Source organism: Meleagris gallopavo, chromosome 2, assembly GCF_000146605.3.
Source record: "Meleagris gallopavo isolate NT-WF06-2002-E0010 breed Aviagen turkey brand Nicholas breeding stock chromosome 2, Turkey_5.1, whole genome shotgun sequence".
NCBI lineage: Eukaryota > Metazoa > Chordata > Aves > Galliformes > Phasianidae > Meleagris > Meleagris gallopavo.
Genome location: NC_015012.2, coordinates 58,604,210 through 58,617,606, shown reverse-complemented (window position 1 = coordinate 58,617,606; position 13,397 = coordinate 58,604,210). Strand labels below are relative to the sequence as shown.

The 13,397-nt window shown below is 40.4% G+C and overlaps 1 protein-coding gene across 1 annotated transcript in view; it reads right to left on the bottom strand.

The window, feature by feature from the left end:
* The window catches only part of STX7 (syntaxin 7), an 8,943-nt gene extending 8,773 nt beyond the window's left edge, over positions 1-170 (bottom strand). The window contains exon 1 of the mRNA XM_019613545.1: positions 81-170. Within this exon, the coding sequence (XP_019469090.1) occupies positions 81-170 (90 nt within the window). The remainder of the gene's footprint in view (positions 1-80) is intronic.
* Between the last annotated feature and the right edge of the window lie 13,227 nt (positions 171-13,397).

Here is a 13,397-nt window from a genome sequence, read left to right as displayed (position 1 = left end):
GACAAAAGAATAAAAAACTTTAAAACTTTAAAACTTTAAAAAAGATGAACCAATAAATCAAATCCAGATAAAGTACATACTGAAGCTCGGGAGAACTTGTATTCCGACCTTGACTGGTGCCTTGCTTTCAGAGGGCGGTTATTCTCAGAAGATACACTGGAGCCATACATTTCCCCTCTCAGAGCTACTCTGTACCTCTGATACCCTCTCAGAAAAACATGGGAGTGCATAGGAACAATAAATATACAATTTCTGGTGTATTTACATGACTGTGCTGCTCTCCTAAGTGCAGCTTCATAAACATCAACAAAACAGGCATCACACTCTTCTCTCTCACCATAGTCAAGCAGGTTAGAACAAAAGGCTTGTTCTCACCTTCCAAGAGTTTTACTTGTTTGTTTTCCTGTACGTTGAGCATTTTAACCAAACGTTTAACAGCAACCAAATCATTTCACGTGCCTGAGGAAATGCTTGGCACTGCTGGAGGCACAGGAACGTTTCCACCTTCCTCTTGAAGCAGCTTTGGCCCTAGACCAAGACAGAGGAGTGCTGCTGCTCCTCTCATTTGCACTGGTAGTCATGTTATCCAGGAGCCCACACTGCTGGCTCAGCATTTACAAGGCAACATCAAGTCCAGTCTTCCTGCCCTCAGCACCCTGTCTGCTCAACATAGGCAGAACTATGGACTCCAGTTGGGTTTATTCCATGTAGGTATCCTCCCAGTATAACAAACTTCCAGATGGATCTACAGCCTAACTCCCTGTCCCTCTCACCACCCTGATATCAGAATCTGGATTTACATCAGTCCTTCTGGTGGGGAACTGAAAATGAATTCAGAAGTAGATAAAGGGTATTTCGTTTCATTTTCCATGGGTGAAAATAGACTCTCGTTGTTCTCTGTTAACAAGAAAGTGTTGCATTGGCTAAGTAATTTACAAAACATTTTATAAAATGTTATAAGATATATTTGTGTTAATTAGTAGTGTACAACCAATATCCAATATGCATGGATTTCCTGCACATAAACTAAGTCACATAAGAGAATAGTCAGCATGCACCTAGGCCAAAGCACACCACCAGCACTGAACGTTGTAGGAAGTGATGGAAATCAAACTTTTGTATGTCTGTGGGATACTTCATTTTCTACAAATTGCCAGAACATAGTTCTGTGCTGAGCTGCTCTCTAGCAAGAAAGCCTCAATGCATGGGTAGGTGTTAGGCTGCCTGCAGTAGGGCTGAATCATAATTAGGTGACTCATTACAGTACAATAGAGAGACATCATCACTTGGCCTCCTCTCCCTATCTTCCATCTACCCCTAGGAGCATCCTCCAGAGGGTCATGCCAGGAGCAAAACGCCATCTCTAATTTCTGACAACACGCTAAACCTATATGTTCCCCACAGCACTAAAACCTTTCTCTTCCCATCTACACACAGGTCCTACAGACATAACCTGTGGGCCTCAATTAATGACAAATTCATGATATATAAAGAATATAAACATTGTTTATTAGAGAAATCTCTCTAATTTTAAATGCATGCAAACTACAGCTGAGCAAGTAAAAATAATGATAACCATTAAAAACAATGGAGTTACATACACTGCTTTTTCAAAATAAATGAGTAGTCAAGGCTTTTGGTTTTGGTACTTTCTGGTACACCAAAATGTCTGAAATTCTGACCCCTCTAAATCACTGAATCATTAAGATTGGAAAAGATTGATGATCTACTAAGATCATCAAGTCCAGCTATCAATCAGCTTCTTACAGTGCCATTAAAAATTCAACCCATGTTTTGAAGTAATAACTCAAAGATTTTGGTGATTATACCAAGCATCTGGATGAATTTGATAAAATAAAATAGTTAGCCTCCTCTTGTATTTCTGCATCTAAAAATCAACTCCTCTACTCCTCCTTTCATAGGGCAAAGATAGATCTTTTTATTTGGACAAGGGGCAGAGCACAGGAAGCCAACCAGCTCCAGAAAGAGCAGTGTGCAGCAGGTAGATTTTCAGCACAGTGACACCACTGAAACAACAGGAGTCATACAGCTTCTCTCTCCTGTGTTTTAGTTATTTCAAACAGGAAAACAAACCAAGGTTATTTGATTAAAGTCATTTTTTTTACTGGTTATAAGATAGTAGATAGATTTTTAGTAGATTTTGTTGGTTAATTAAATGTTCTCCATAGTTATCTCCACATAATACTGAATTTTTGACAGTGTATTTTAACTGGTTAATGACTTTGATATTAACATCTTTCTTACTAAAAAATAATTATCAGCCTGAGAGTATACCTCTGGATCCTCTCTCCCTTAAAGCAAACTGGGTGAAATCAGCATGGAGGCCTTAAATACAGTAATGCACTCACTAGGCTGGAATTACCTTCCTGAGACCACCTAAGGTAAGCCCTGACTCCAGAACAAGACTGGACTTTATCTGGGTCAGAACTGAGAGGCTGCCTAGCCCTACGAAGCCCATCAGCATTGATTTATTTTCTGTTCCCCTCTTCATTTCTCCCTTCTCATAACACTGACTCTGATCCAATACTATGCTCCCCCTCAGATAGCTCTGCTGGGTCACCAGTCTTAATATAAGGCAATTTAGGAGCACAACTGCTGTTCTGAAACTTACACATCTGTCTGACCAACTGAAAGCCAGCACAGATGCTCCCTGTGGGGCAGGAATGCCATTCTTGGTACCTCACCTCCACTGCCTTGCCCTCCTTGCTGGTCAAGTTCAGGTAATAATTGGTGGGTAAAGGTGGACAATCTTTATTTTTTTCTTAATTGGACAAATGTATACAGAGAGAATAGCTTTATTTTCCCTCTCTTATTTATATTATAAAACAGAAGGAGAAAGGAAGGTGGGACTTTGTGCCTTTGGGGAAATACGTTGATCTGCATGAGAAAGCACATCCCCAGGCTGTTCTCTCTATGCAAACAGGCTGAATAACCTGTCCAAACTATAAATACACAAGGCACAAAAATATAGCAGAAAGGGGAGTTGCCAAATATACTGCATCCTTTGGTCAACAGTGGTAGCATCTGTCTTCCCAATGACTTCTGAATATTATCACACGATTGCTCCATCACGTAAAAGTTTCCAGAATTCTTCAACACAGCAAACCATTGAACACTGTTCTCTTTCCACTGAAGTCAGTGGTAAATCTCTGAATGCAAACAGAAGTAATCTTGCTTTTGAGAAGGAAAACATTCATCGATAGCAAAAATATCCCTCTCTGGCACTCTGCTGAGATGAGGTTTTCTACTCAGAACTGAAGCAATACATTTTGCTCTTACAAATAGCAAACCCGCTGCTTCTCCTCCCCAAACATTTGCACATGCACATCTTGGCTTGTGCCTAAGCAATGAATAAAGTTGTAATTAAATGTAGAGCTTACATATAAAGCACGTTCACATGAAGTACATGCAGATTGAGGAACGAGTGGCTTGCTTGCTGATTTGAAAATACACTTACTGTAAGATTTCCAAAAGATGGTATTTAACATTGTCGTCATTAAAATGTCTGGATTTTTCAGCTGGATTTTTTAGATTGCTTGCCGTGATCACAGGTGTTCTTGTCCAGTTTCACACCTTGAATTACAAGCACAGTTGTTGCAAAAGCAAAAGGAGTATGACAGAATACAACACAATTAAAATCCTTAAAATAAACAAATGACATCATCTCTTGAAATTGGCAATGTCAGCAATGGAACACTAACTTCAAGAGGCACTCAGCTGACTCAGCTGCAGAGGAACACAGATATGCCAGACCATAACATCAAGTGTAGAAAATGTCATGGCTATATAATAGAAAAGGGGTAAAAAAAAAAACAACACACACACAAAAAAGGGTAGATGTGGCACAAAGGGACATGGTTTAATGGGCATGGCGGTGATGGTTAGAGTAGATGATCTTAGCATTTTTTTTTTCCAACCTTAATGATTTTATGATTCTGTGATCGTAACTAAATAACCTTCCAGCATGAAACAGCAGAGAGAACTGGCTGTGCCACCAGTGAAGGAGGCCAGAGCTGCCATGCCACATTCCCTACTCCAGAGTCTGTGTACTGAAAAGATAGTTAAGAAACAGAAAATATATGGATAACAACCAAAACACTCCCTGAATGCCTGGAGAACCTGAATCTTTTTGTAGCTCTGAGTTGAAGGTAGGAGATGAGTTGATCGCAGCCTCTATGTATCTATGAGATAACATTAGAGTAAAAAGATAATCCATAAATAAAATACTACCCAATTGCATCACTGAAAGCTGAAACTATTCAAAGTCAGAAGAAGGACAATTGAATGGAAAAATAGTAAGTACAAACACTTCCCAGAAGGTGCAGCGGGCAGCGTTGTCTTCTAAGCAGGACCTGTGCTCCTCTACACAGGTACATGCCAGCTCAACCAAAGCTGTGATTTTGATGCTGAAATTCCTGTGCAATATTCCATGGCCCCCACAACTCTGGTGATTGGAGACCTCTGGAGAGAGGTCTGTGCTCAATGGTTTAGAACCAAACTATAATCGGGAATGAAGGGATAACGATTAGATCATGTCCTGTCTAGTGTTACAGACTCCCAAGCTCAATTTGGTCACTCAAATGTTGCTTTAAGAGAATTATTTATCAATTTATATTCTTATTCTTTTAAACTATAGCTGTGTTATGGATAGAGCGTCATCAGTGCATATTTTTTTTGAATTGTTCATATTTTTTCAAAGATATTATGCAAGTACTGCAGAAAAAAGAATAAGTATCACTGAAAGATTTCTGGACATCCATAACACAGTGGATCTCAGACATATATTTTAAGCATCAGTAGAAAAACAGCAGTCAAATATCTCCATGTGAGCACTAACTGTAAAGATTTTCAGCTGCCTGATGTCCAAAGGCAGAAACATTTTCAAATTAGGGCTCACTTCACCAAATTTAATCTTCCAAACATAACTAAACAAATCACTGTTTGTAGCACATGATATCAGTGCAAAGCACAAATACACATTATTTCAATTTTTGGTGACGATGGGTTTGCAAATACACCCACGAGACCGAAGGCCGAAACCCATACTTAAGCAATCCTTCTACACATGGTTGTACCAGGACACAATATCCATAGTTTATCTGCAGAGACTCCTGGCTGGAGCTGTATTTAGCACTTCCTGCTGGGTGTATGGATTTGGGTCCTTGTCTGCTTTACACTCCATCAGATCACTCTAGGTGCCCTAAACTACGCTGATTTAAAGGTCATCACAAAAGTCATGCAGAAACAGCTGCCTGTTTTCTGGCTTTCATTTTAACCGAGGTTTTAATTCCTTCTCTATTAGTCATAAACCATGATATTAGCAAAATATCATAGATAATCCCATTCTGCCAAAACACTGCTGAGTTGTGGGAGAAAGAAACTACTTTTCGTAACTGGATGTGCTTTGAGCTTCCAGGAAGGGTAGGCAGTTCTTTAGTATAAAAAGCTGATAAGTGGGGAAAAAAAATAGATTTCATAAAAACAAAACAAAACATTTACTTTTAACTATGAGGATAAAGACTGATTACTTGATTGCTAAATTGTCTTTGGGTCAGGCTGTGTGGTCATGGTTAGGAGCAGAGGAAAGCAGGAAGAGTTCTCACAGAAGTGCCAGAGCAGGAGCTGCCCTTCACCCAGTCCCAAAGACTATGAAAAAGAGGCACACAGATAGGAAAAATAGCTCTGATTCTACTCCTGCAGACTTTGGGTTAAGAACTGGCCAGGCTGCAAGCTGTAAAACAGCAGGAGCATTCCTTCTGCAAAGCCAGGGCTGCAGGGCGCTTGCAGGGGGATGGAAGAGGGAGACATTGCAGTTGCATAAGAAAAATAATAACCGTGCAAATTCAAGAGCAGTGCTTTTTGTACAGTCTGGATACAGGAGTATCCATGTACAAGGCAGTCTCCTCAAGTCTTCCCCCTCATAGAGGTAACATCAAAGGCACCTCCCAAATAGTACTTTTGCAAAGGATTATGCTTTTTTTCCTGAAATGTCTGCCTGCCTTACTTCAGCACAGACATTTCAAGCAGTTACCTTCGGTGATGCTATGGCCTGTGAAACACCTTGCAGAGAACACTTCTGCACTCCAAGATTTATGATACAGCATTTTGAAGACAATGACACACTACACGTGATCAAAGCAAGAAAATAGCCTTTTATTTTCTTTTCTCTCCTGTGAGAAAAAAACAGTCCCCCTGTGATCAACTGGAATGGACACAAGTATCACTCAGAAGGCAAAACTATGGGGGAATTCTATTAGAGAGGAGCTCTGTTTCTCACTTGGGAAAGGATATACAATAAAGTAGGAGAGGCCCCAGAGGCAGCAGCATTCAGCAGTCTCTCTGGGCCCAGAAAAGCCCACATTCCTGCAGGGACTAGGGGCACTGCACTTCCAGCACCTCACTGTGGACTTGTGTACACCCTTTAAAAACATCATTCCCGATACCAACACGCTTATCAGCATAACTCACTAACAGCATTTGCCTTCTGACAGACCCTTGCCCTCACTTTCACAGGTCTCCTTTAAAATACAAACACCACTATTGCCAGTAGACATGACTCACTCTGGCAGTACAATGCTCTGGAGCCCACATACCTGGATCCACAGCAGTTCTGATTGTGAAGCAGAGCTCCTCAAGGAGGACTTCAGTGCTCCTCCCCAGAGCCTTTGTGGGAGCTAGAGGAAGCGGTCACAGTGCATAACCAGCTATGGTCACAGCCTCAAAAGGTTTATGTGATAACAATCCTGTTGTCGACCATTCTTTCCTGCCCGGTAGCACAATGTGTCATTTTGAGTAAGTCACTGCATTTTGTGAACCTTAAATCATAATGTCTGTTTTGTTTAGCTTCATTCTTCTCTCTCTTCCTGTAAGACTGACACCACAGTAGCCAAACTCTGTGTTCCACTGAACAGATGATCTCCAAGTAGTGAAATCTGGTTCCAAATCACTGTACTGTAATTTCACAGCGCTAAGTATAGGTCAGATTCTGACTCCTCAGCATTTTTCAGAACCTTCTGTATTATTTTAACACCATACTTTTGTTACATGCAATCCAAGGCTCTGGTAGAATAAGAAGTTACAATTTCAACCCAAACTTCCCTGCAAATTGCTGGTTTACATACACACAGCCTGTTGCGAGGCTCGCAGATTTCTCTGTTAAGTACATCAACACTAGTTCAAAAGAAATAAAAAACAAAAACCTTCAATTACTTGTTTATTCTTTTTGTGCCGCTTCCAAGGTAGTGATGAGAAAAAGTATTTTTTTTTAAATAAAAAATAAAATAAAACAACAACAACAAAAAAACAACCAAAAAATGCCAACAAAGCAACAACTAACCTTAAGGATTTTCCAGTCATTACATCTACAGCTGAAGAGCTTGGGTTTTTCTATTCCCCCACTCCTTTGTATCACCAATCTGGGCTCTTACAGCTGATAGAAAAAATACTGTCAGTAGAATTGTAGAATCACTCAGGTTGGAAAAGACCTTAAAGATCATTGAGTCCAACCACAACCTAACCATACTGCCCTAACTCTAACAACCCTCCACTAAATCATGTTCCTGCGCACCACATTCAAACGGATTTTAAACACATCCACCTCCCTGGGGAGCCTATTCCAGTGTTTAACAACCCGTTCTGTAAAGAAGCTTTTCCTGATATCCGACCTAAACTTACCCTGGCTCAACTTAAGGCCATTTCCCCTCGTCCTGTCACCTGTCACCAGTGAGAAGAGACCAACCCCATTCTCACTGTAAGCACCTTTCAGATATTGGAAGAGACCAATAAGGTCTCCCATCAGCCTCCTTTTCCCCAGACTAAGCAGCCCGTTCCTTCAGTTGCTCTTTGTATGCCATATTCTCCATGCCCTTCACAAGCCCTGCTGCCCTTCTTTGGCTCTGCTCCAGCACCTCGATGTCCTTTCTGTACCGAGGTACCCAAAACTGAACACAGTACTCAAGGTAAGGCCTCACCAGTGCTGAGTGGGCAGGATGACTTCCCTAGTCCTGCTCACCACACCATTCCTGATACAGGCCAAGATGCCACTGGCCTTCTGGTCACCTGGGCACACTGCTGGCTCATATTCAGCCAACTGTCCATCAGTACACCAAGGTCCCTTTCCATCAGGCAGCTTTCCAGCCATTCCTTCCCAAGCCTGTAGTGTTGCCTGAGGTTATTGTGACCAAAATGCAGGACCTGACACTTGGCCCTGTTGAAACACACAGTTAACATCGGCCCACTGATCCAGTTTATCCAAGTCCCTCTGTAGTTCCTTTCTCCCCTCAGGCAGATCATCACTCCCTCCCAGTAGCCTGATGGCTTTGCAACTTGTCCAGGTTGGTCTGACCTTTGAGGGAAAGGCAGTTGAGATAGAAACACACACAGATTTGTATGCTTCAGGCTCTACCACTACGCTGTTGCATAGTGCGTGTCAGAGTTTCAAGCAGGCAGGAGGTTTTTGCTGTTGTGTTGGTGTTTTTTTTCTAATAATTTTTTCCCCCATCACTACCTTGGAATCAGCAGTGTTGTGAGGTGCCATAATTACCTCTTTGCTGCTCTGACACAACACCTCCCCACCAGCCCCGGCCTTCTGCCACCCTGCTAAGCCCATTTCATCTCATTGCTCACAGCACTCAAAAAGTACTTTGCTCCCCACTAAAATCAAATCAGTACTATTGGCACTATGATGACTAGTGGTCATTAAGTACTACACAGCACAGCAGGAAGTACACTCTAATGCACATCTATGGGAAAAAAAAAAACATACACAAAACAAACAGCTCCTAAAACAACTGTTGCTAAAAGCTCAGTTAAATATTCTTAACTTTACATTCTCATGTCTCATTTTAATTTACAAATCATATATATATTACATATATACATACACACAAACCTTTTTTTTTCCTTTTTTTTCTTGACCAGACAAATGGATAATATTGTATTTTTTGCCTTTGTTAAACATTTATGGGCTGAATTTATTAAAAACTTCATCAGAAGGTTCTCAATATACACATATTGCAAAGTGTATCAATGAAAGATTGAAACCCAGGATCCTTCCTCTTCACAGATGTGGGCTAAAGTGTTCTTTGTTACCACCATGACTTATTTGGGGTGGAAAAGCCTCAAGGAGAAGCCCCACAAACAGATCCTCTAAACAGCCAGGAATTGGCCTGTTTCTTGTACTTTCTTCAGCCAGTCAGCAGCCCCACACACTGGGCCATCACTACTGTCCCTTTAGAAAGGCCTCAAATCGTCAAGGCCCTATGCTGAAAAGCCCCTGTCCTGACTCCATCAAGAGGGACAAACAAAGGCCAGCCCAAATCTAGGTCTTCAAAAAACAAAATGGCCTTGACTTCTGCTCCAGTCCTCCTCTGATTTCACTCAGAACATACCGCTCCTGAAAAATATCATAATTGGGAAACCACGTAAAGTTCAGGGATCTGAGCACTTCCCTAAACTCGTAACAAAAGGATTCCACCAGATTACTAAGGTCTCAGGATACAAATGAAATTCATCATACAGAGAAGCTCCTACTTTCTTCCTCACAGAGCTGTGAAACAACAACAGAAAGGGTATTTTTATGGCTATGGAAAAGGACAATTTTAGAAGGCTATTCATAGAAGAGCAATTTTCAAAATTTGAGTCATGTGTGCTGGGTGACAGTCAACCACAACCCACTGCACAGAATAATGTTGTATACTGTATCCAGTACAAATTCAGTACAAACCTGTATATCCATATGCACTTTGTTGCCTGTTTTCAGGTGCAAATCCATCATCCTATCAGAGATGTGGAAATAAAAACAGAACAGCAGAACAACCAAACACTTCACTCCTGTGTCTGCCAGAAAAAAAACAGGATGAATGATCTTCTTCACCAAGAACAACTACTGCAAGATCGAGGCTATGACCCACTGAGTTCACAACTTATTGCGTTGATGGTGTCAAAGTGCTCCATCGCTGAATGCCTTTGACACTGAGTGAACGTTTGCTCCCAGTCTTGAACTCCTTACCTTGCAGAGCAACCACATAGTGAACCTAACTGTCCTTATTCTCAGAAAGAAAATTAACACAATGAATTGGCACAACTTTAAGGCAAAGCTAGTATGGCAGCCCAAACCTGTATGGGCTGCCAGATTAAGGCTGGATCTTTGTCCACACGGACTGCTACAGTGTGTCCAAAACTGAAGTTCATAAAAATCATGTTGAAGTGCACATCTTTCCAACTGTTGTACGAACAGAAGAAATCAGTGCAACAAGCAACAACAGCAAAAAAAAAAAAAAAAATACACCCCAAAACTCTTTTTTTCTCTGAATAAATCAAGAGCATATAATCCACTCTCCTCAATTTATATGGAGCAGAAGTAAATCCCAAAATAATCCCAAGATAAATTTTATATTACAAATATATTTAACAGATGCTATACACTTCAAACAGATTTGGAGAAGGTAATTTCCACACTTTACTGAAAAAAATAGACAACAAAATTGTGAAAGAAACTTCTACAAATGGAATCATGAAGATATTCTTGACTCATCTTAAGGCACTACGGACTCTCGCAAGGGCTGTTCCCACATTCATCTGCAAGGAAACCATTGAGAGATACACAAAAGGCTCTTTCCAATAATCCACCCACATTTTCTCACTGTAACTTCAGATTCCGCAGGTGCTGTGACACTTGATTTCATACAGTGTCATGGAGGGCAGCGGCTGATGTTCAAGTGTATCCTCTGCTTTAAATGAAAAATCTGCTTTTGCCTTGAGACCTGAAAATTAATTACCCCCTGTGCTTTTGCTGGGCTACTCAGGTGTGATCCTGCTCTTTTCCAGAGATACCACTGTGGGTCAGCAGTGGAAAAAAAACTTCTGTGTGAGTGGACAGCTGCTCATTGCTAAAGAGACCACTCCTGGAAAGATTAAGATTCACAGTTCTCTGCTTGATTTACAAACTAATTTATCAACTAATAAAAATCATGTAGATTGGGAACAAATATTCTAGCTTCTGTATGCTTAAAATTCTTCTTTCTCTATTTTACATAAAGACTACTTTAGCTAAAGACATCAAAACTAAGTATGACACAGAATAAGATTAATCTTGATGTGTTTTTGTCACCTTACAAAGACACTTTAAATCTACTTTTTAATAAGCATTTCTAATCTTCCCAGCTTCTTCAACCTAATTCTCTCTGACAACACAGCGGCTGGTCTCCATGATTGTATTTATGTATTCTTCATCTGGTTGAATAATAGCTGTCAGGGAACAGACAATGATATTTCTTGCTACTTCAGTGATGCTTTGTGGCACTGAAGTACTTGAAGAAAGAGACACAAAGGTTCTCCTCTTTTGCTAAGCTTCCGGAAGCTAATTTTGGGTTTCCAGTTCCTCTTTGCAGAGAGAACATTCAAGCTGATGTGAGTGTGGGTGGGAGCACGCACAATACAGATGGTAGGTAATATATTTAACCATCCTTTCTGCAAGCTGCTTCCTAATGTTCTCCCCTAAAGCAGAAAAGATGTGTCAGCTTGTGCCCATTCACCTTTTGCAGACAAAGGTCTACCCTACAGGCAGGGCTTGGGGCAGCTGAAGCAGTGGCCCACGCAGTGGCTCTGAGCGTAGTCAAGTCCTCTCTCATAAGCTCCAAGCAATTTTTTGGTTTGTTTCTGAGTAAAGACAAAAAGCTGTACTATCATTTGGACTTCCTGGATTATTCAGTTTGCAGCTTTCTTCCCATTCTTATTACCACAGACAGTTATTCTTCAGACTTCAGCATGCATTGCCAAAGAGCAAATGTCTTCTGCTTAAATATTAAAGGAAAACATATTCATGAGCCAGACCAGGACGAATCTTGAAAAACATGGGAGGGAAAGTGAACAGTGCTACTAGCAACTTTTTTTTTTTTAAATATAAGATTTTTAAATTATATACTCATAGGTTTGAAAACGTTACTTCGTTAAACAAAGCTACAACTGCAATCTGATTGTCTTATGCTAACAATCCTTGTATTTTCTAGGTATTTTTTTCTTCTATCAGAAATACCTCTATCAGTAGTACCAGAAAAGTTCTGTGTTTGCAGGCAGAGACATGCTTATAAAGGAACAGACACTGTGACTGAATATTTCTTCTTCAGAGTATTCTTAAAAATATCAATAAATGGGATAAATCCCCTTTGCCCTGAATACTTTCCTAATATTTGGAACAGGAACAAAATAATTGCAGCTGAGTTTACCCTAATCATTCAAAATTGCCAGAAGGAGAAGTACACCATCCATGGTCTAAATAGCAAGTTATGACATCATTTACTGTTCTTGTGGTATTCTACTCGAGAGAATACAAATTGTCTTTTGAAAATGAACATTTTGTTACTCTTTCTGGTTGTTTCTGGGTTTATAGAGCTCTTTATTGTTATGAAAGCACTTGGATTCTTTTATCTCTGAATTCAGTTGAATCACACAGAGAATTAAACAAATGCCCTGTTATCTGCATGCTTCACAAGCAACATCAGAGACACACACAAGCACAAAGATGTCTGAAAGCTGATGAGTTTCAGGTATTTATTCTTGCAACACTATGTTGCAACAGCATCTAGGATGGCTCTGCAGGTAGGCATCTCAACAGAGAATAATTACGCCTCACCCCACAGCAGCTTTGGTTATGATGCTTGTGTTTAATTGCAAACTGAAAAGGAAAGCTGCATGCTATACATTTAAGCATCACTTAGCACTGCAGGTATAGCTAAGAAACAAGGTCATCAGATGCTGATGTATAGCAAAACAAGAGCTTTCTGCTCTTTCCTCCCTCAAAAATCATCTGCTCCTAAAAACATCAAAAAGGTTCAACCAGAACTAAATAAAAGCAAAGCAAGTCTTTTCCAACATGATACCCAACAGCACAACTGATCTTTGAAACAGCCCAAATTAATGACCAGCTGCAAACATGTTTGGTCTTTCAAACATTTGCTAACAGACATGTTACATCCTCATCTTCCTCTGCTGTACCTTTTGACCTCTTGCTGCCAAGACTAAAAACTGTTTTGTGATTTCAAACTATTTTGGATGTCCAAAATCTAACCCTCATTTCTGATATCAAACATTTGCATGGAGTTCATGTGTAATGTAAGAAGGCTTAGACATGAAGTTTGGTGACATCATACACCCTGTTGATTATCAAGAACGATTGCCAAGGGGGAAGGTGCAGTGAAAAACAAAACAATCCACGCTACCACAGAATCTTTAAAGAGCTGTCTTACCCTGTGATTTTCAGCTCTTTGAAAAAGCAGGAAAGAACAGAGAGGCACCCCTGGTGTGTGGGTTAAGATAACTACAAAAGAACTATTCTTACCAAGTTCCTTCAGTAAAATGAAGAGTGCTTTGATTGCATT